This window comes from Diadema setosum, chromosome 2 (genome assembly GCF_964275005.1).
Source record: "Diadema setosum chromosome 2, eeDiaSeto1, whole genome shotgun sequence".
Taxonomy (NCBI): domain Eukaryota; kingdom Metazoa; phylum Echinodermata; class Echinoidea; order Diadematoida; family Diadematidae; genus Diadema; species Diadema setosum.
The window spans coordinates 7,693,532-7,713,881 of record NC_092686.1 but is presented as its reverse complement, the minus strand read 5'-3'; the positions used below and the strand labels follow the sequence as shown (position 1 = coordinate 7,713,881).

General features: G+C 37.8%; 1 protein-coding gene across 1 annotated transcript; it reads left to right on the top strand.

Moving 5' to 3' along the window:
* Positions 1–2,486: 2,486 nt before the first annotated feature.
* Positions 2,487–7,183, top strand: LOC140239424 (metalloproteinase inhibitor 1-like). Its single transcript, XM_072319266.1, has 4 exons — positions 2,487–3,021; positions 4,533–4,694; positions 5,201–5,325; positions 6,736–7,183. The coding sequence occupies exons 1-4, from the start codon at positions 2,856–2,858 to the stop codon at positions 7,162–7,164; spliced, it is 882 nt and encodes a 293-aa protein (XP_072175367.1). The 5' UTR covers positions 2,487–2,855; the 3' UTR covers positions 7,165–7,183.
* The last annotated feature ends 13,167 nt before the right edge of the window (positions 7,184–20,350 follow it).

The following is a 20,350-nucleotide window of genomic DNA, read 5'->3' as shown; positions in this document are numbered from 1 at the left end:
GTGAATGATGCTGTTAGTTTTCGACCCATTTAATAAAACAAATGATGCACAGGATTATTTCGTGGCGTTAGTGAAGGTGCGGCGCACTCTCGAGTATTGACAACGGTTGCAAACATGCACTCCGCTGCGCCTCGTGCATGTCGCACCATTGTCAATACTCTCGAGCGCGCCGCACCTTCACTAACACACTCTATCCTGTGCATCATTTGTATACCAGCGCGCTGTGTATATAGTATGACGCACTGCATGCACTGGTGTACTATAGCATTGTTCGCTGTTCGGTAAAACTCTCCGGGAACTCTAGGGGGTGGGAGTGATGGGTCTGGTTTTGCACGTAACCTTGAGTGGCAGTATAAAACGACTTAGCCCGAGCAAAAGGTAGCTTGCTTCAGAAGCGAGCTAAAAGTCGTGCACAGTATAAAAGGGGCATAAAAGTCCTAACTCCTGACTGACGGGCCTTGATCGTTCTCTGATCGTAAGCAGTGTTTTGTCTAGGAACTGTCTGTCCATAGAAATATCTCTGGAAAGCATAGTGTTTCCTGCCAATTTTGTCCCTGGCGGTCACTGCCTGGCTATCACTGAGGAGTACGCTGGTCAGTATTTCATGCTGACCACAGTGTCTGACCACTGGACCCAATTATCAACAAAGGAAGAAGAAGAAAAAAAAATACAACACACAGACATTCTTCCAAGTAGAGAGGGGGATGGGTCAGTAGCCATTTACATGAATCAGACAATCACACATGTCATTGCCCGAGAGGGCTACAAAAGTCTCTGGCCCTCGTTCAATTTTGAAATTCCTCATTAGATATCAAAGGCAATTATTTCAAAGCTGCAGTGCAGTTTGGGAAGCATAGAGTGATTTCACAAGTAATCAAAGTAATTTCTGAAATATTAACTTTGCAATACATGCATTTTGTTTTAAATTAAGAAGACCAACTGTGAAGGGATTTAATTAATCCTGGGGTTTGTTAAATAAAAGCAATAAAAATGTTCATTGGGATTCTATAGTTTTGAAGTCCACATTATACATTATCATAATTGAACAAAGATTCTCACAATACTATTAAAAAAAAGGAGTTTATTCTTTCAGAATACACTCAGACTGGTTAAAGTAATTCAGAATTGCCAACATATCACAGTTAGAATAACCTGTTGAGGACGAGCCCCAAGTATACTCGGGTCGGTGTCTATGGGAAATGCGTGTTGTAGCAAAATCAGTCCGTTCTCCACGGGTTAAGTTTCAGCAACCTAGATTTGTTGTTTGTGGAAATTGGGTCATTTGAAGACATTATGCACAGAAAAAAAGATTGATACAAAGTGTAATTGTAATTAGCCAGGTTTCCTACAGCATTTAACTTTCTTTCCTGAAAATGGTATCAGGTTGACTGGGTAAATGGGTGTGTGCATGAGTAGTTATCAATGAAATCATGTCAGTAGAGGTGTTCTTCCAGAACGCACTCCCAAACTTGAATAGATGAAAGGTAATAAAGTATTTTGAGTGGGATAATGAAATGGAAAAAAAAAATGTTAAAAGAGCCTGCTTTGTATTGTTTTGCATCTTTCCAAGTAGTGCTGGCTCATTTAATATTGCTTATCTCATTTCCAAGTCCGATCGACGGGAACTGTTGGTTCCTTCCTGAATTAGCGTGTGGTTTTCCTCTCATACACATACAGCAAGTGTCATGGTGAATATTTTGTGCCTGTTGTCTCCAAACATGAGGATGGATTTCCTAGAGATACCATCAATTAGTCTTGTTATTAGTATTGCCTTACAATCCATTTATGATACCACAGAGTATTTCTCATGAATATGCAAAAGAGGCTGAATTTTGGCAGATATCGATTGTAACATTTGAGTTTGTGAATGACAAATGGTTTGAGGGATGAGACTAATTTTCCGCGCTCTGCCAACCATGGATGTAGTCCCTGTGTGGTGGTAGGAGGAGATGGGGATTGGCAATGAGCCTCTCATTGGTCCCGACTGGTAGGAGGATGACCTCATCTACCAAATATAATAGACTGTCGGACCTCAAGCAGAGAGATCATAATTCACTGCCATACGTTGAGTTTTCTCTCCACAAGGTCTGCGTGCCTCACGACAAGCAGGGTACATTTGGTGTTTTTGAGGTACTCATTAGATTAAAGCATAAACAAACATCTAGCAACCACATATTTGTCCATCTTCTCATTGGTATGTCGTAGGGTCATCCAAGCTTCTGTGTCAACTCAGCCGGAAGCTAGTTTGCTCATCATTTTTTTTTCTCTCTCTCTCTCGTCCACACTCCAAGTGGCATTGGAGCATACTTCCGAGGTGCATCACAATATTTCCTCCTTCTGTATCAAGAAATGTAACCATAATCTAATTTGAATGTAGGCACCAATTCAGGAACCTGAACAGTGTTTCTCTTTTATTTATGGACACCAGTTGACAGCATCTCGTCACTTTTAGATCATCGTGTGGGAGATGAACAGCAAAGCGTCATCGCCTTGAGCTATCGTACAAAAAGGACTGCACCTCTACCGCCTCAGCCATACTTCTCTCATCTCCATCAGTGCAGACTCATCAGAGACTGTTGCAGAGCCTGGAAGCTCGAAGGATTCAGACAGTTTGACACTTTATTTTGACTCCACTTACTGACAAATTTTGAGCGTTTGCTGGTAGGGGCTGACATCGACTCCTCCCATCATAACTGGTTATCCCATCTACGTTCTACTTTTTTGAAACATCCACCGGAAACAGAGAACTGTCTTTGTGCTCTTTGCTGGAACTGAAGATACAGATACCATTGACTAATTCAGACAAAAACAGAAAGGACAATTTTCTTCAACTGAGACACCAGGAGGAAACAAAGATGAGTGCTATGATGATGATCACCTTGACAACAGTAACGATGGTGATGATGCTGGTGATGATGGTTCCAACTGGGGCATCATCATCTTCCATGCCAGCTCTCCCATTAACTTGCTCAGGATGCCCTGTCAAACACCTCCAGCAACACTTTTGTGATTCAGAAGTTGGTAAGTAATGGTGCATTGTGATAGTTTTGTTGGCTTGGTTTTGATATAATTTCATGAATCTATTTAAAATCGTGTATGATACTGGTCTGTTTTTTTTATTTTTTTTTTATTTTAATGACTTGAGCAGTTTCTGTCTTTTGTTTTGCTTTCCTATATTGACCAACAAGCCACAAAAGCTTTCTGACTTACTTTTTGAGTTTCTCAAAAGGCAATAGATATTTGTGAATGCTTTACTTTTACTGCTGATTTTCTATATATCACAAAATGCTCAATACAGGAGCTTACAGCTTATAAAAAACTGAAATTGCCTACCAAATACAAACAAAACGACATGTCCTTCTTTGTAGTTGAAAACATTCAATATTATGAGTACTTTGTTAATGAGTAAATCATTTTAACCTGTTGAGGACAGTTTGATTTTGCTAGAACATGCATTTCCTATACGCCTGCCCAAGTATACTTGGGACTCATCCTCAACGGGTTAACTATACTAACGTGCATAAAATATAGATAGTTGTAATTTGAAATTCAAAACTAGATAGCTATATTTACATGGTATTTGAAAGACCAATTATTGCTCTCAGAATATGCAATGTGAAGGCTCTCTATTGTTTAGGCACCAATCATTACACCAGCTAAGCTCTTCAGAAAAGATCAGCTAGGGCCCTGCTTTTGATGGCTGAATGTATTTTTAAAAGAACTTACTGAAGTTTTATCAACAAGATTTAGCAGAAATTACATTGAAGTCCAAATTTGGGTAATCTGTCCCAATGAAAAGTTGCTATCCCCTAACAATAAAAGAAAAAAAGAAAACAAAAACAGATATTTCAGTTTAAAGGCAAACATATATGTGGTACCTCATCATGTTACACATGGTTGGAGATCATAAAAGGAAGAAAATACATGAAAAGCTGACTTAAGCAATCTTTACAGTTTTAAAATGTTGACTTTTTTTTTTTCTTTTTAAAGATTTTTTCAAGATTTTTTTTTTCAAGAAGATTCTCTTTGTAATGAAGTAGTAACAAATTAAGAATCAATGTTATTGAAAGCTAATAGTATCTAACAAATTCGTATCTGCCAAAAACAACAACAAAAATATTTACCTGACATCATATGGCTTATTAGTGATGATGCATCACATATGTATATATGTATATATACATATATATATATATATATATATATATATATATATATATATATATATATATATTTTTTTACTTCCTTTCATATTTGATAAAGAACTTTATGTACAAAACAATACCATACACATAACCAAAAAACAAACAAACAACAACCAACAAACATATACATGTAGACCTATGTTATGTTTTATCAGCAAGATTAGGCGTCATTTACAGATTTGGTTTTCCTTGTCATTATCATTTTATTTTTATGTGATTTCACTCAAATCCACAACGATCTAGAAAGAAGGAAATTGTGTTATTTTAAGGTGGTTTCTCTGAATTGTGGGTGGCTATTGATGTTTTTTCTCTCTATCTTCACCTCAGTGATCCGAGGAAAAGTCAGGAATTGTCGTAAAGTGAAAGTGAGCGCCATCTACAAGGGTTTGGAATCAGTAGCAGTTAGGGGAGTGAAACTGACCATCAACTTTGAGGCACCTCCATGCAAGAAGGCCAACCTTATTCCAGGCTCCATCTACCTCATGATGGGTAAGTCTTCCTCTTCCACCCATCACTATTCATTTGAGGTACCCTTGATATAAACAAGTAACAACTGATTGCAAGTTGAAGAAATGTATATTATATAAACACTTTCATAGATATAACTAATGCGTATATACACACCTGCATAAAAACCAACATAAACTGTTGTAATTGAATTTCACCCCAGTAATCTCTGATATACAGTAAATATGAAGCTAAACTCCTGCTAAAAATGCATCATAAATGTGAAAATCTTTTTAGTGACTGGATTTGTCATATTCGACAGTTTCCATAGCCAGTTGGAATAGACAGTAGGCCTACTGTTAGAATACACCATAAAGAATACAGCATGATATTTGCTCATAGCTCCCTCTATCGTGATGGCACAATTCTTGTATGTGCTGAATGTTTTTAAACATCATCATATCTTGATTACATACTGTTTTTTTACCTATAGAATATAGTAGGTCAATGAATCATGTTTGCTTTATACCCCAAATTTTCCTCCCTAGGTCATTACCATGACGATGTCCTCAGAATTAGTGCCTGTGATTCAGTGGAGCCGTGGCTTTCATTGACATCTGTCCAAAGGAGCGGAGTGAAGGAAGCATACAGCCTATTTTGTGATCAGTGTTCAGTAAGTTTTGTTTTTTCTCTTTTCACCCACTTAAAGAATGGCATTAATTATAATTCATTACTACCGGTCAGTCCATCTCTTACTGCCCCCAAACCCTGTTTATATACACACATATATATATATATTTTTTTCTTTCTACACATCAAATCAGGCACAATAATTACAGAACCACAATGATACAAAGTGATAACTCTCCACAAATACATGATAAGGTTAGATGACATTTATCAAGGGATGGCTAGTAACTGATCAGTGGGAATCAGTGGGAATGCTGGGGATGATTGTTCCAATCCTTGTGGGATTCATTAAAGAGTACATTATATATCTATTGTTGTGTGAAAATTATTTGCTTCAGAATGGTCTGATATTCAAGTAATGTGCATTTTAATGTTTCCAGGTTAGCATGCCTTAACGGCCGTTTAACAATCGCCCCGTTACTGTACAGGCATGCTAACCTGGAAACATTAAACTGCACATTACTTGAATATGAGACCATTCTGAAGTAAATAATTTTCACACAACATCAGATATATAATGTACTCTTAAATGAATCCCACAAATATTGGAACAATCATCCTCCAGCATTCCCACTGATTCCCACTGATCAGTTACTAGCCATCCCTTTTAAGCCTCTTCATGCCACGTCACATTTCTGTCCATAGGTACATGTTTGATATTTGTGCACAGTTGACTCATTGGCAAAGAGAGGGTTATGAAATGGATTAACCACTCCAAACTTCGCTGGCTCACATTTTTCTGTATCCTGCCCCTCATAAAATCACATTTTTCCTCCTATTGTTCATCTTGTGGGTCTTGGAGGAGGACTGAATTGGTGCTACCAATCTGAAATACAGAAATGTCTAATCCCATGTTCAGTACCACACAAATCCTCTTCTGTATTGTTAAAATTAGCAGACATGGTATGTTATAAAAGGGTGTTATATATTAAACAATTCCTAGTCAGGCTAAGCTTAATGATTAGGATGTGTGATTTCTTTCCCCACATTATATGTAAAACATATAGAGTAAACATTCCTATTTGTAAAGGGTGCCTATTTGCAGCAGGGGCCATTTCATTTGTTGATGAGAAGGCCCAATCAGGTGTGAGAGTATCCTCACTTTCCAGAACTCTTGCAAGTAACTTCCGCATTTGTTCTATAGTGGGACTAAGCACACTTTTTTTAGCTGTTTCATCCATGAACTGTTTCATCTGTAACTAATTATATATAAATGAACTGATTATCACAATATGGACCTAATCCAAATTATCTGAATAACACATTATATTTGAATGTTTTGTCATTTTGCTACTACACTTCAGTAAAAAATGCAGAAATAAAAAAAAAAATCAAATCAAACAAAAAAAATATCAAATTAATTCTTATTATCCTCCCTGTTCAACCATTGCAGATCAACAGCACATTCTCTATCATCCGGCCCGAGCTGCAGCAGGATTGGTCCTTTGACTACAACGAAATGAACTTTTCACCGAGTCACTACTGGCGGACGGAGGACTGCTTCTATAATCCCCTTGCCTCCAGCAGCTACGGCGTGGAGGATTGTGAGACGCAGCACAGCATCTGTGTGCCGGATGCAGGCGGGCGCTGCTCGTGGCTCGCGACGGACAAGTTCAACACGTGCGCCAAGAGGCGTGAGACCAACTCGTGCATGGTCGGCATTGGCGCCATTGCAGTCCCGAGTTGGCGCTGTCGCCAAGACTGCATGACGGTGCCAAAGGGCTGCATGAGGAACCTGTGTCTGGACAGCACTGCTGGTATACTGTGCCCCTCGGAGCTCCAAGACATCCTCATCGGACCACAGATCCCCGTGCAAAAATGACGCCTGATCCCGACGAGGTTACAACATCAACTTTTTTGATGTTTTTTTTTTTTTTTTCTGACTTTGACAGCTTTCTAACAAGGTTTTAGTGCAATACTTTTTGATACCCTTGATTTTGAATTTTTGATGCATTTGTGTTTCATTTTGTGTTTGAGTTTGTTCATGATTTGATGACTTTCAAAGTTCTTAGTTGTGGATTTCTATTTTAAATGCCAGACTGTGATCATGCAGATACTGCAACAGTATAATTTACTTACAAAAAAAAACAACAACCAATAAACTCAACAAAATATGTGTCCCGCTACAACAAAAGGCTCCTAAAGTCGCTGACGGGCGAGCCAAGCATGGCCCAGAAAAAATGCTATTTTCTGGCCTTTCCCTTGATCATTTAGCTTCGAAATTTCGGCAGATGATAGAAGATACATTAGACTACAAAATTATGTAAAAACAGAAATCCGAACGTTTTGACAGATTTTGGTGTTCTGACTTCAAACTTGATTTTCTCAGCTCACCCGTCAGCGACTTTAGGATCCTTTTGTTTTAGCGGGTCACATATATTCATAAGTTTCTCATTTTCAGAGGAATAAAATAGAAACTTACATGTTTACAAAGATACATATGGTTTGTGCAAGCAATTTTGAATAGAACATTGCATTACTTTCTATTCTTTCTTCTTTTTTTTTTTCTAATTCCTACTTAAATCTTACAAAGCATATACCAAGAGAATTGTTCCCTGCACTTTGAACGACCATATTAACAATGTATTAATCAGATAGAAAGAAAGTGTGAGATATCAGTGAGGGTACTGGTATGGGATAATGATAATGACTATATCAAAGTGACATCTAGCTGAATTTGATACAATTTCAAAGCTTCAAAAGCTTTCAAATTCTCAAACACACACACACCTCAATGAGGAGTACGTGCAAGGGGCGGACGTGACATGCTCATGTGTGGGCTGTTATCAGACAGTTGTGAACGTGCCCAGTACAAGTGGCAGTACCAGCACAAATAGACACAGGCTCTCAACACAAGATTTAAGATATTAATTATTTCATACTTGCTTTTCCCCTGCTCAGTACTGCGTATGAGACAGTCACTCAAATTGCCTCTCTTGACCCGTTGAGGATGAGTCCCGAGTATACTTAGGCAGGTGTCTATGGGAAATGCATGTTATAGCAAAATCAGTCCGTCCTCAATGGGTTAAAGGTGTGACTAATGCACAAACTATTCTTAGATTCTCAAAGTATCTGGTCGATATTATATTGTTGTATCCATCTGTATAAGTCACCATCTTCATCAGACATATAACAGATTTTGAATCCAGTCTGATCAATTCATGGAGTGCCATCTCACCATAAATGTCCAGATCATTGACTTATGCAAGTTTTGTGCTTTAAACACCATGAGAGGCAAATGAAGTATTAGAGATTGCAGATGACAGAGAGAAATAGGCACAACCAGGATATTACTGGCTTTTCTGATTGAAATCTGCATATCGTCGCTGGGGTGACAAGACCTCGTATCTCAAAAATGTCAAAAAATTTTGTTTTAGCTTAATGGTCAAATAATGGGTCAAGTGATGTCTTGGCCAAATCCTAACTGTCTTACTCCAAAAATGAAGCCACCATGACATGTCAAAGAGAAGGCTTTCCCATTCACTATAGTGCTTTGGCCGCCATGTTTTTTCGCTCTCCTGAACATTTGACAATTTTGAGATACGAGGTTTTGTCACCCCAGCGACGATATATTCACCATGAATTATGAATCACTTACATATTTTGATTTCTGCTTGTTTGTTTGCTAAACTGTGTTGGTTTTTCATTAAGTTGCCAATTCCGCCCTTTTGATGCAAGTATACCAACATGCAAGTCTTTACTACGAATGACAAGCCATGCTACTAATGATTTATTACTACCCTAATGTATCAGTATTAATGTAACTTATATATTAAAAACAAATTGTGAATAATTTTCATTCATTTGAAATGTTTGTCCTTCTGTCTTATTCAAAACAAACTGTTTAAGTGCATGTGTATGTGTGTGTGTGTAAAAGGGGCGTATATGTCTACGTATATGACATAGATTAACATGGAGAGAAAGTTTCATCAAAGCATTAGAGTAAAACACATGATGGTGTACACGGTTTCTACAAAACAACAAAATAAAGAAAATACCAACAACATCAATATTTTATCAATTTCATCAATATTACTTAAATGATTTCTTCCCCTCCCCCCAACAAGAAAAACAAACATGTAAAAAGAAGAGGAAGCTCTTTTGATACAAGTTATATCCACACCCTAACACAATGTAGTGAACAGTAAAAAACTTTGTGGTAAGAAATGTCCTTCATTTCCTTCAAAACTCTTTTTATGACTCTTTTATTTTCTTTTTTTATGTGGTGCTTGCTCACAGAGGAAATCACAGATATTGAAAAAAAAAAAGAAAAAGAAGAAGATGTTTCTTGTTTCCTTGATGTGAGCAGATTTTGTGCCTGGCAAGATTTTGTATTTTCACTGCGATATGAAGATATTAGTAATGTGTAACATGTATTTGCAAACTGCTTCCTTTTCTTGTTGTTGTCAGGCTGTCTTTGCAATAATAAAGCATATTCTATATCAATACATTTTCTCTAATGTAGAAAAAATAGCTTTTAGTAATCAGAAAAAACAAAGATTTCTCTGAAGAAAAATTAGTTTTAGCATATAACAAGCAGGAAGATTTTCAGAATACAGATGGCACTGCAGTTATTCATTTTGTACAAAATGATTGGCACATTGGCAGTTATAACATTTTCCATTATAACTGATTTATAGAAACTCATACAGCAGTCAATAATTTAGAATGCATCAAAATAGTAGCTGATGTTGTCTTTGTGTTGCTACTAGCAATTACAACATTCAATCATGATAATTAATCAAAGCAATGTACTTTTTAGTGTGTCAAAGAGAAAACAATAGGGTGATTTATACATTTACAATATTTCATGCATGCTGATCAACATATTGGATGATTTCTGTGCCAAAACAATGGCATCTGTCCAACACCTGATGTTGCTGATGATGTTTATGTCACCAATGGTATCACCATGACAACAGGCAATTGCTGTGATGCAAGCGGATGGCTGTTAAATTCATTATGTTTGTGTGCCAAAAAATGTCATAGGGTATGAAGGATGTGGGGACAACTTAACACTTTGAACAAGAGGAAGAGGAAAAAGCAAAACCTACAAAAAGAGGGGGATAGAGAAAAATTAAGAGTATCTATAATTGTATGTTTGGTATGAATTCAGACCGAGATATTCATGATAAAAAGCCACAGGGAAGTATTGGCTTCACTGCCAATTAGAAAGGAGATTCACAGTCAACCCTTTCCATACTGAATTCTGAAATGCCCATAGACTTAATACACAGACCAGCAGGTTCCCGTACAAAACTGGTTAACCTCTGAGGTTAGTTCCTCTTTTTAGCTCACCTGAGCTGAAGGCTCAAGTGAGCTATTGCGATCGTCCTTCGTCCGGCGTCCATCGTGCGTCCTCCGTCGTGCGTAAACTTTTTACATTTTCATCTTCTTTTTGAGAACCCCATGACCGATTTTCACCAAACTTGGCAGGTAGCATCCCTAGGGGGATAGGATCTCAATTTGTTCAAATGGGCACCATGGCCCACCTGGGGGGGGGGGGGGCAGGGGGGCCCAAACCCCCTAAAATTAAGGAATCTTTAAAAATCTTCTTCTCTAGAACCAGAGGTGATAGGGCTTAGTTAATACGATGAGTTAGTACATTGATGACTGTAGTTTCAAGTTTGTTCATGGGGGAATTAGGGGTGCCCCCCTTGAGACCCAGGGGAGGGGTCCTAATGGGGCCTAAATTGTACATTTTCATGTCTGATTTTCACCAAACTTGGTAGGTAGCATCCCTAGGGGGATTGGATCTCAATTTGTTCAAATGGGCACCATGGCCCACCATGGGCCCCCAGGGGGCCCAAACCCCCTAAAATTAAGGAATCTTTCAAAATCTTCTCTAGAACCAGAAGTGACAGGGCTTAGCTAATACTATGAGTTAGTACATTGATGACTGTAGTTTCAAGTTTGTTCATGGGATTGGCGGAAAGGGGTGCCTCCCTCCCTATGGGACCCAGGAGAGGGGATGGGGATGGGTCCCAATGGGACCTGAATTTATGTTCATCTTCTTTTTGCAAACCTCATGATGAATTTTGACCAAACTTAGCAGGTAGCATCCCTAGGGGGATAGAATCTCAATTCCTTCAAATGGGCACCATGTCCCTCTTGGGGGCCCCTAGGGGGCCCACCCCATCCCCCCTCCCACATTAAGGAATATTTAAAATCTTCTACTCTAGAACCAGAAATGATAGAGCAAAGTTAACACCATGAGTTTGTACACTGATGACTTTAGTTCCAAGTTTGTTCATTGCAGATCCAGGGCTGCCTGCCCCCCCCCCCCCCCTCGAGTTGAGGAGGGGGGATCATGCAGACCTAAGTTTTCAATGTTCTCAGGTATGCAAGAATGCATGGAAGGTGAAATTGCGATACTCTCGGGTGAGCGCGTGACCCCTGGGTCTCTTATTCCATCTTTTTCTGTTATACATGGTCTGTCATGATAAAACTCACTACAAACAGTAACAGTAAAGCATAAAATACTGTAAAACCAGAAATAATTGTGGCATTAATTTTTTTGTGAATTGCAGCTGATGGCCTTTATCACAGTGGTACAATCTCCCATGGCTTTAATTTACATGAAAACAAAAGTAATTAAATATTTCCATATTTAACATGTATTTCTTCAAGCTTCTTTCAATATCTATAAAGTTGTGGGAAACAAAAAAAAAAATCTCTCCTGGGAGGGCACACATTATTACAGGTGCATAATCATAATGCTTCTCTACTAGATTTCATTACCAATCAGGTTAGCTGAAGCAGAAATGTGTGATCCAGAATCATCAGGTTTGACTTCACTTTGTGCTTTCTATAGCCTCTGCAATGTAGGAGTGTCAAGTCAATTTATTTCTACATAGAATCCAGTATGAATGAGTATGACATATACAGAGTTCCAATTGGCTACTGATCTACCAGCTCATGAATAATTCATCAGGTATCACAGCACACACTCCTCATCAGGTACCATTGGCCATTGCTGAATGTGCATATGTACATGTGCAAGAACACACACACAGACACACACACATAAAGTCAGTACGATTTGCACATCACCATCCAAGGCTTCTGCCCAACTTACAAATGGCAACTGCTGTGAAAAATGGTGCTGTTTCATTGGTCAGAAACTCATACCATATATGGGCAGAGGGACAACAACCAACAAGTGCATCAGCCAAATAGCCATTCACATGTACCCAAAAGGGATTGTTTGATTATTATAAATAGGGGTGCATAAACTAATGAGGGGGGGGGGGGATAATTTAATTGAGACTGACTTGAGTGTAACTTGTGGAGTGAATGAAACTGAAATTGCCATATGGTGACTGTAGAGTGGATTTTCTTATTTCCTGAATTCACTACAAATATGTTGCAGTTATGCTCTGCCCTCAAATTGAAGGCATAGTTTTGGAGATTTGTAACGACAGCATATTGGTGTAAGCTAAGACCAATTACAGTACATCTGTTTTCTCCTTGGTAAATGACCATTCATTTCCCCGACACTTTTGTTTGTTTGTATGGATTATACATATTTTTTTTTTTATTCTTTTGCTTAAGGACCAACAATAAACAACTGCATCTATTGTAATTTCTTTGATGTCAGAGTTAAAAAAAAAAACACCAAAAATGAATGATAGTGCATTCCACTAGATCTGAACTTTAATTCTTGGAGGGGTGTATCAAATAGCACTTCCTTATTCTGACTGGTTGAAGAACATGTGCCAAATGTGAGAGATGATACTCCGCAAGACACAGCAACTGGAAGACAAAATCACATTTTGAATCAATGCCACATGACTTATCGACATTTCCTTTTTAATCACCCAAGCATTAATTGATTAGCTTGTAAATCAACACTGAATTAGCCATTTCACCACAACTTTCCCGAAACGTGAACCTGGGGACAGCCAATGTTTCTGCTGATCGATTTTATCTTGTATTTGTGGGTTGAGAGACGGAGAGAAATATAAAACAACAACAGCACCACTTCATAAATGCATGATTCAACATTTGATGTTAATGAATGAACATGTGTACATGCATGGAAAAATGGATGCCAAATTGGTGATTATGATTAATTTGGCTATTCTACCACACATTTCCTGCCACAATCTTCTAGGGAATCTTGTCTAGGGTCTGCGTGTCTCAAGCATGAGATATAAATATACCTCTTTTTTTCCCCCCTTTTTTTTCTTGAAACCAATATTTTACTGTTCACCCTCTTAAAGGGGAAGGCTAGTAACTGATCAGTGGGAATCAGTGGAAATGCTGGGAGATGATTGTTCCAATCCTTATGGGATTCATTCTAGAGTTCATTGTATATCTATTGTTGTGTGAAAATGATTTGCTTCAGAACGGTCTCATATTCAACTAACGTGCAGATTAATGCTCCGTCACTGACCAGGGACGCTAACCTGGAAGCATTAAACTGCACATTACTTGAATATGAGACCATTCTGAAGCAAATCATTTTCACACAACAATAGATATACAATGAACTCTTGAATGAATCCCATAAGGATTTGAACAATCATCTCCCAGCATTTCCACTGATTCCCACTGATCAGTTACTAGCCTTCCCCTTTAATTCCATCAGCTGTAGAGGATTTGGGGCATAAACATGGTTTAAGGTGAGGATCTCATCCCACTTGTGTGAAGTCTTATTGGCTAAGATTCCAAACAAGGTAACATGGAGGTGCTCACATGCATGGCAAAGAGCCAGAAAAGTGTCAATCAGAATTTTGAAGGGGACTGACTCTGAACAACTTGATTTGGGGGAACCGGACATTGTAATGAATAAGCTTAGCGGGAAATAACACAATCCTGAAAGTTACGGGGTAAATCAGACAAAAGACTTAAAATCAGACAGACAGTCATGGAAGTTTCATGAAATTCTGACAGAAGAATATGACAATATGTGACCGTGCATCACAAAACGAACAAAAAGTTGCACACAGTGATTTTGTGTGAGGACTGAAAATAGTTGAAATGGGTCAACATAACCAATCTTGAGTTTTTCATATTTTCTGAAAGAGCAAGTCTTTTTCTATATCATATTAAAGTTTCGGATCATAAAACAAACAGGAACTTGTGCTTTCAGCAGTTTTTTCTCGAACACATTTTGATGGAATAGTGTGATTAGTTGGTTCGCATAGAACCCTCTTCCCATTCTCAAAACCCTGTCCATACACTTCACTTTCAACTCCAATAACTTTAAAAAGAATAATGCTACTGCATTGAAAGTTGGTATTAATCATGTCCAGAATGTGCTCATGAAGCATGCTCAATTTCAGCTTAATCTGATAATCCCTTCATTGTTGTTGCTCCAGTGGTCAACATCCTGTTTTTTGTTCCATTCATCCCACAGCTAGCATAGCTTGGTAAAGATTACTTCAGAGCCTGTTTTCTCAGTTCACACTTTCCAGAGTGTGTCCTTTCTTTCCAATATTTAGATAGGTTAGGAGAGTCCATTTGAATTGAGTTGTACATCATTTTAAAGCTTAGAGTCTGCTCTTTCAGAACATGCTCTTAACTAAAAATCAATGTCTGGCGACTTTTTTGTTGGTTTTGTGATGCAGGGTCACATATGGAGTTCAAGAAGTTTTTGTAAACACTAATATTAGCTGTACCTGGCTGTACCCAAATGTGCAAGTTTAATGAAATGATGATACTGTGCCTATAATCTCTAATATCAGAAGGTTCAAATAAAGATAGATTTTGATTAATTTGATAAATGCAACCTTCTTAACCTGTTGAGGATGAGTCCCGAGTATACTTGGGCAGGTGTCTATGGGAAATGCATGTTGTAGCAGAATCAGTCCGTCCTCAACAGGTTAAAAGTTATTGGCAAGTTACAGCAACTCTGAAATTTATCACTTACTTTTTCCCCACAACATACAAAACTCTAAAATTCTACAACTTCCTGATATCAGGTGGGATTTTGATGAACGCCCTTCATCCTCTGTTGTTGTTGTTGTTGTTGACAAAATTCAATTTGAACATGGTGTCAGGTTGCACTCTGAAGACCTATCAATCAAGAGTGACAAGGGCGTTAATGTACACCAAGGACGCAGAACAGACTCTAATGCCCCTGTAATTCTAAAACTGAACACATGCGATAGGGCATAGACAGACAAAATAACAGAAATGCATCAATTTAGTTCTGATAGTCCATCCTCATGTCTCTGCACTTCGAAGACATCGTCGTAACAGACCTGGCACAGGAAAAACGTAGGATGAGAAGATTTGGGAGTTCACCATACTACTAAAAAAAAAAAAAAAAAAAAAAAAGGACATTGGCCCATGTGTGGGTGCCATTAAGGGTCTGTCTGAGAATTGGACTGGAGCACTATGTGCAAGTCATCGTCTTCTGCTATAAATGTTTCAGTTAAAGTCAGGATATGGGTCTTTGTTGCAAGTGAATTCCTTTTAAGAAAGCCAGCAAAATGTGGTTTTCCTTGATGGAATAAAAATGTACCTACAATATATCTACCATCATAGAAGTGACCTTGCATTACAAAACCATCAAAAAGTAGCAGCATCATACCTTTGATTGAATTAGGTAAATGGATGTACTATTGAGTTCACAGATGCAGTCAGTTGACACAGTGAAAGAAAAAACAATATCTGTGAATATAAATATTGATGAACTTAATCTCAGACACCATACACATTAAAAGAAGCAATGCTGATGTGATGCCAAAAGTATCGACTAAATCCCACAATTCATTGGAGCATATTCTTGAAATGCTTTATCCGAACAGCTGTCAACAAACCCCTTTTCCTCATCACAAACAAATTTGAATACCCTTGATCATGTCATGCACAATAACAATGCTACATTTGTCTAGTTGATTTGGTATGATGAGTAATATTTTTCCTTTTGATGTTTTACTTCAAATGTTTCCTCACTCCATAGCATATGACTTAGCAACTGTTCCATTCTGATGCTAAAGGACGCACCGATGGATCGAGATTGCTTCCTAAAGAATCAATTTGAAAGACACTTGACAGGTACCTGGATGTGATGACAGGTGTTATACAACACTTAACTCTTTATGTGCCACGTTCGCAATCCCGACTCAGTCGACCGCGTCCCAACTTCGCATATTCTGCTCAAACGCACAAAACCGCCCAAACCGATCGATAAATCACCAAATGCCACAGTACAATGAAAGCGTTTCTCGTGTTTCCGTTCCTCTCGCGCATAGCTTGCATTTTTATGTGGTGAATAACCAACAAGCGGTGTTCCCTACTGGATTCTGCGTTTGAATTCTAGGTTTCTGTCACTGTTTTGTGTGCAAAAGTCATGCCTTTACAATAATGTATCTCTTAGCCATTTGAAAGAAAAACAGTCATAGATTTGTCATACAGTTTACATCAAAGCAAAGCTTGGCATTTTCTCTACAACATTGCTCACTACTTGTCCAGCTTAACAGAAATCTATAAAAGTTACATAGATTTGAAAAACATAATGTTTTCCCAAAGCATGATGATATTGCTGTCTCAGAATAATGTGGCACACACTAAGGGGGTTTACGCGATGGCACGTAAAGAGTTAGACAGATTCTAGCTATCTGATTGGTAGATTGCTCATCATGTGACATGCAGTTAACACATTGAGGACAGGTTGATCTTGCTACAACATGCATTTCCCATAGATATCTGCCCGAGTATACTCAGCACTAATCTGTCACAGGTTGAAAGTACCATGGCACGCTGTTGCTGTTGAGCCATGAAATTTTGTTTGAGCAAAAATGGATGTTGCATGGCTGACGTCAACAATTTACGTTTATTCCTATGTTAAATTAATTGCACACCTCTACACTAAATCAGTTTCAAGTGTGCATTCAGCCACTCATTTTACTGTCAACAACTTCAACTGAATAGTACTTCAACTGAATAGTACTGTGCCACTCACTTTATTATTTCTTATTTCTTATGAGAAAAAAAAAATGATTGCCATTTTTGTGTTAAATTCAGGAATAAGTGTGGACTGAGGTGCAAATGCTTGAGTACCACTTCAATAACAAAAAAAAAAAAAAAAAAGAGTAACTATGTTCCATGGAAAGATATGAGATATGACAGACTGCAATAGCCAAGTCACTTGGTCTAACCCTGGCCACAAGAGGGCAGTGTTTCTGAAACAGGCACGGCAACAACAGGATGGGGCTGTCATGAGAAGTGTCTGATATTACATTGAATACATTACCTGTTACCTGTCTAAATATTCCTGAGGGGATAAGGGTATGATTATACAAACACTGCATTTTAGCTGAAGGATGGGGTATATTCACTTGAAGAGAGAGAGATTAAAAAAAAAAAAAAAGCATGTAGAAAGGGGGAATCATGAAAACGATTTGCTTTATTATGAATGTGTGTATTTCGTTCTTACTCCTGATACAGATTTTGTTATTTCTTATTTTACTGAGAATGAAAAAAAAAAAACCACAACAAAAAACAATCAAGACTGCAGACCTCTCTTGGGTATGAATTCCAGACAGCTAAAATGAAAATCGCCATGGTAACTGCATTCTCAAACACAAACATCATTTCTGTTTCCGGATTGACAAACACAACATGGGAGAAAACGTGCAAAACAGAACACACACAAATCATCTTTTCTCTCCCACATTCTCCTCTGTTTGTTTTTTTTTTTCCACATCGGCTTATCCTCAGTGGTTTAATAATATTTGCTTCAATTCGTGACTGAGCCATTATACTTAATTCTTTTTTTTTTTTGCTGGAACCAAAATTCGTGATGGCATGAAAGTATTCCCATCGATCCTAAGCTCTCCAAAAAGCTGTTGTAGGGAAAAGGAAATTAGATACAGTCAAACATGCAAGAGTCTAGGAAATTAACCCATTTAGGATGAGCTGATTTTGCTATAAACACGCCTTTTCCATACACACCTGCCCGAGTATTCTCGGGACTCGTCTTCAATGGGTTAATGTAGGTGGTTTATTTACAACACCACATACAATGCTTAATGATGACATATTTAGACTATGAAATTCGGTCAGAAAGTAACTACAATATCAAACTTTCTGGATTTCTGCACAGATGCGAATATGGTTGAAAGTGGAAATAAAAGGAAGTTCTGAAGAGGGGAAACATTGTCTTGGAGAGAGACAAGGCAAGACAAAGTGAAATAATCCTGTCTCACTGCTTGCCTGAATGCCAAGCCCTCCTTACACTCATAAATCAAATTTCCACACAGGTTTACAATTCATGGGATAACAAGGAAATCATCTCTCATTTTGATTGACAAAATCACATTCAGACAATTTCCTTTCTTTGATGATGTGATTCATCAACTGATTATAACCAGCCCCGAGAGAAATAAAAAAGTTTAAATGCAGGGGACAGAACATGATCACTATCATAAGTTGAAGACAGTACTGCTTAAGGTGCAATCACACATCGCCGGTTTAGATGGCGGTTCATGGCGGTTCTCAAACCGCCGTGAACCGTGTCCTAATGATGGCGGAAAGCACTTTGACTACGTTCTCAACACGTTCTGAACACGGACCAAACGCGGATTGACGCGGTAGTAACACGGATCTCCCCGGAAGGTGGAGGAGTCCATACCAAGCCCGTGTATTTGGATGCAATCAGAGCCCTTTCACTTGTCCTCAATGGGTTCAACAAGGAGCGTTTTGCTTTGTTAGGTAAACGCAATTTTAAAGAAATTATGAATCGTTGTAGTCCCCTATGTTTTACAGATTGATATTAGTGATGCAACAAGCAATTATCTTCAAGTTTCAACGTGCTTTCTCTCTTTCTCTTTTGATTCTTAAAATATCTGTATCAACTGTCATTAAAAAGACATACATATCAAAGCAGAATCCAACATAGTTTCCAAAGTTTCCTGTTCATTTGCAGGTTTGTTAATCAAGTGACGTACTGGTACTTGCTTGTTTCAACATCTCTCTTTTTTATCAAGTATTCACATAATTATTTCGCGTATTGAATTTAAGATCTTGTTGTTTGTTTATCCATGTTTTCACAAAATTGCTCCTTCTTACCTTTCAGTGCTCCTTGTGAAATATGAGCCTATGAGAGTTCCTAAATCAGAGGGGAATCTGTATATGTGATACCCTCAATCCATTACAACAAACTACTATGGCAAATGTAGTTTACGCCGCTCCAGAACTGTGGAACAACAGTCCAAGAGATAAAACATGCAAGTTCCATCAATAAGTCAATTTTTTTTTTAAACTTATCTGTTGAAATAGTAACATGGTGTTTGTAGATGATGATTAAAGGAGCATGTTGTTGTTTCTGAAATTACCTTTTCCTGTTTATCTTTTGTTCCCCCTCTAAAGCGCATAGAGACCTTGCCAAAGGTATATGCGCTTTATTAGAGCGGCAATGATGATAATGATATAATAATAATAATAATAATAATACCTTTAACAATAGTCAATAAAAAGACATTTATTTACATTGTACATTATCAAACAAGCATATACAGTATGTGTGCATAGTTTCCTCTTTACTTACAGGTTCACGTAACATAATAATGGTGTCTTTTTTTCAATTTTCAACATTGCATTTCCATCTACTCTCTTAAGTCTCAACATAATATTTTTATCTGTATCAACATAACATATTTACATAAGTCTTCTGTGTATAACTTTTCAGGTTCACGTGGCTGGCCATCTTAAAAGCTGTTAAGCTTAAGTAAAATTATGAAGTTACCTTTTAATGAAAATGATGGTTTTAATGTAAATAAGGTAATTCAACATACCTAACAACTTTTTGAACATTAAACTTTATTTGTTATTAAAGAAGTAAGGAAACTATAACATTCAATATATTTACCCGATCTTGAATTAAGGGTTCATCTTTGCTTTTTTTTTTCTCCATTTTTATTGCTCCGCCGTAAAGTGTCGCCGGAGCTATTATTCTCTTTTAAGTTTATTGTTTCTTTTAGCATGAACATTATGGCGGTGTTAACACGGTATTATCACGGATCTTGAGGTGCAAACGCGGAGGATGCCGTTCT

What these genes read in the sequence shown, in the direction of transcription:
- LOC140239424 (XM_072319266.1), top strand. Translation starts at nt 2,856, where the DNA reads ATGAGTGCTATGATGATGATCACCTTGACAACAGTAACGATGGTGATG. An exon ending in CTTTTGTGATTCAGAAGTTG is followed by an intron (nt 3,022 to 4,532) that starts GTAAGTAATGGT and finishes TCTTCACCTCAG; the next exon opens with TGATCCGAGGAAAAGTCAGG. An exon ending in TATTTTGTGATCAGTGTTCA is followed by an intron (nt 5,326 to 6,735) that starts GTAAGTTTTGTT and finishes CAACCATTGCAG; the next exon opens with ATCAACAGCACATTCTCTAT.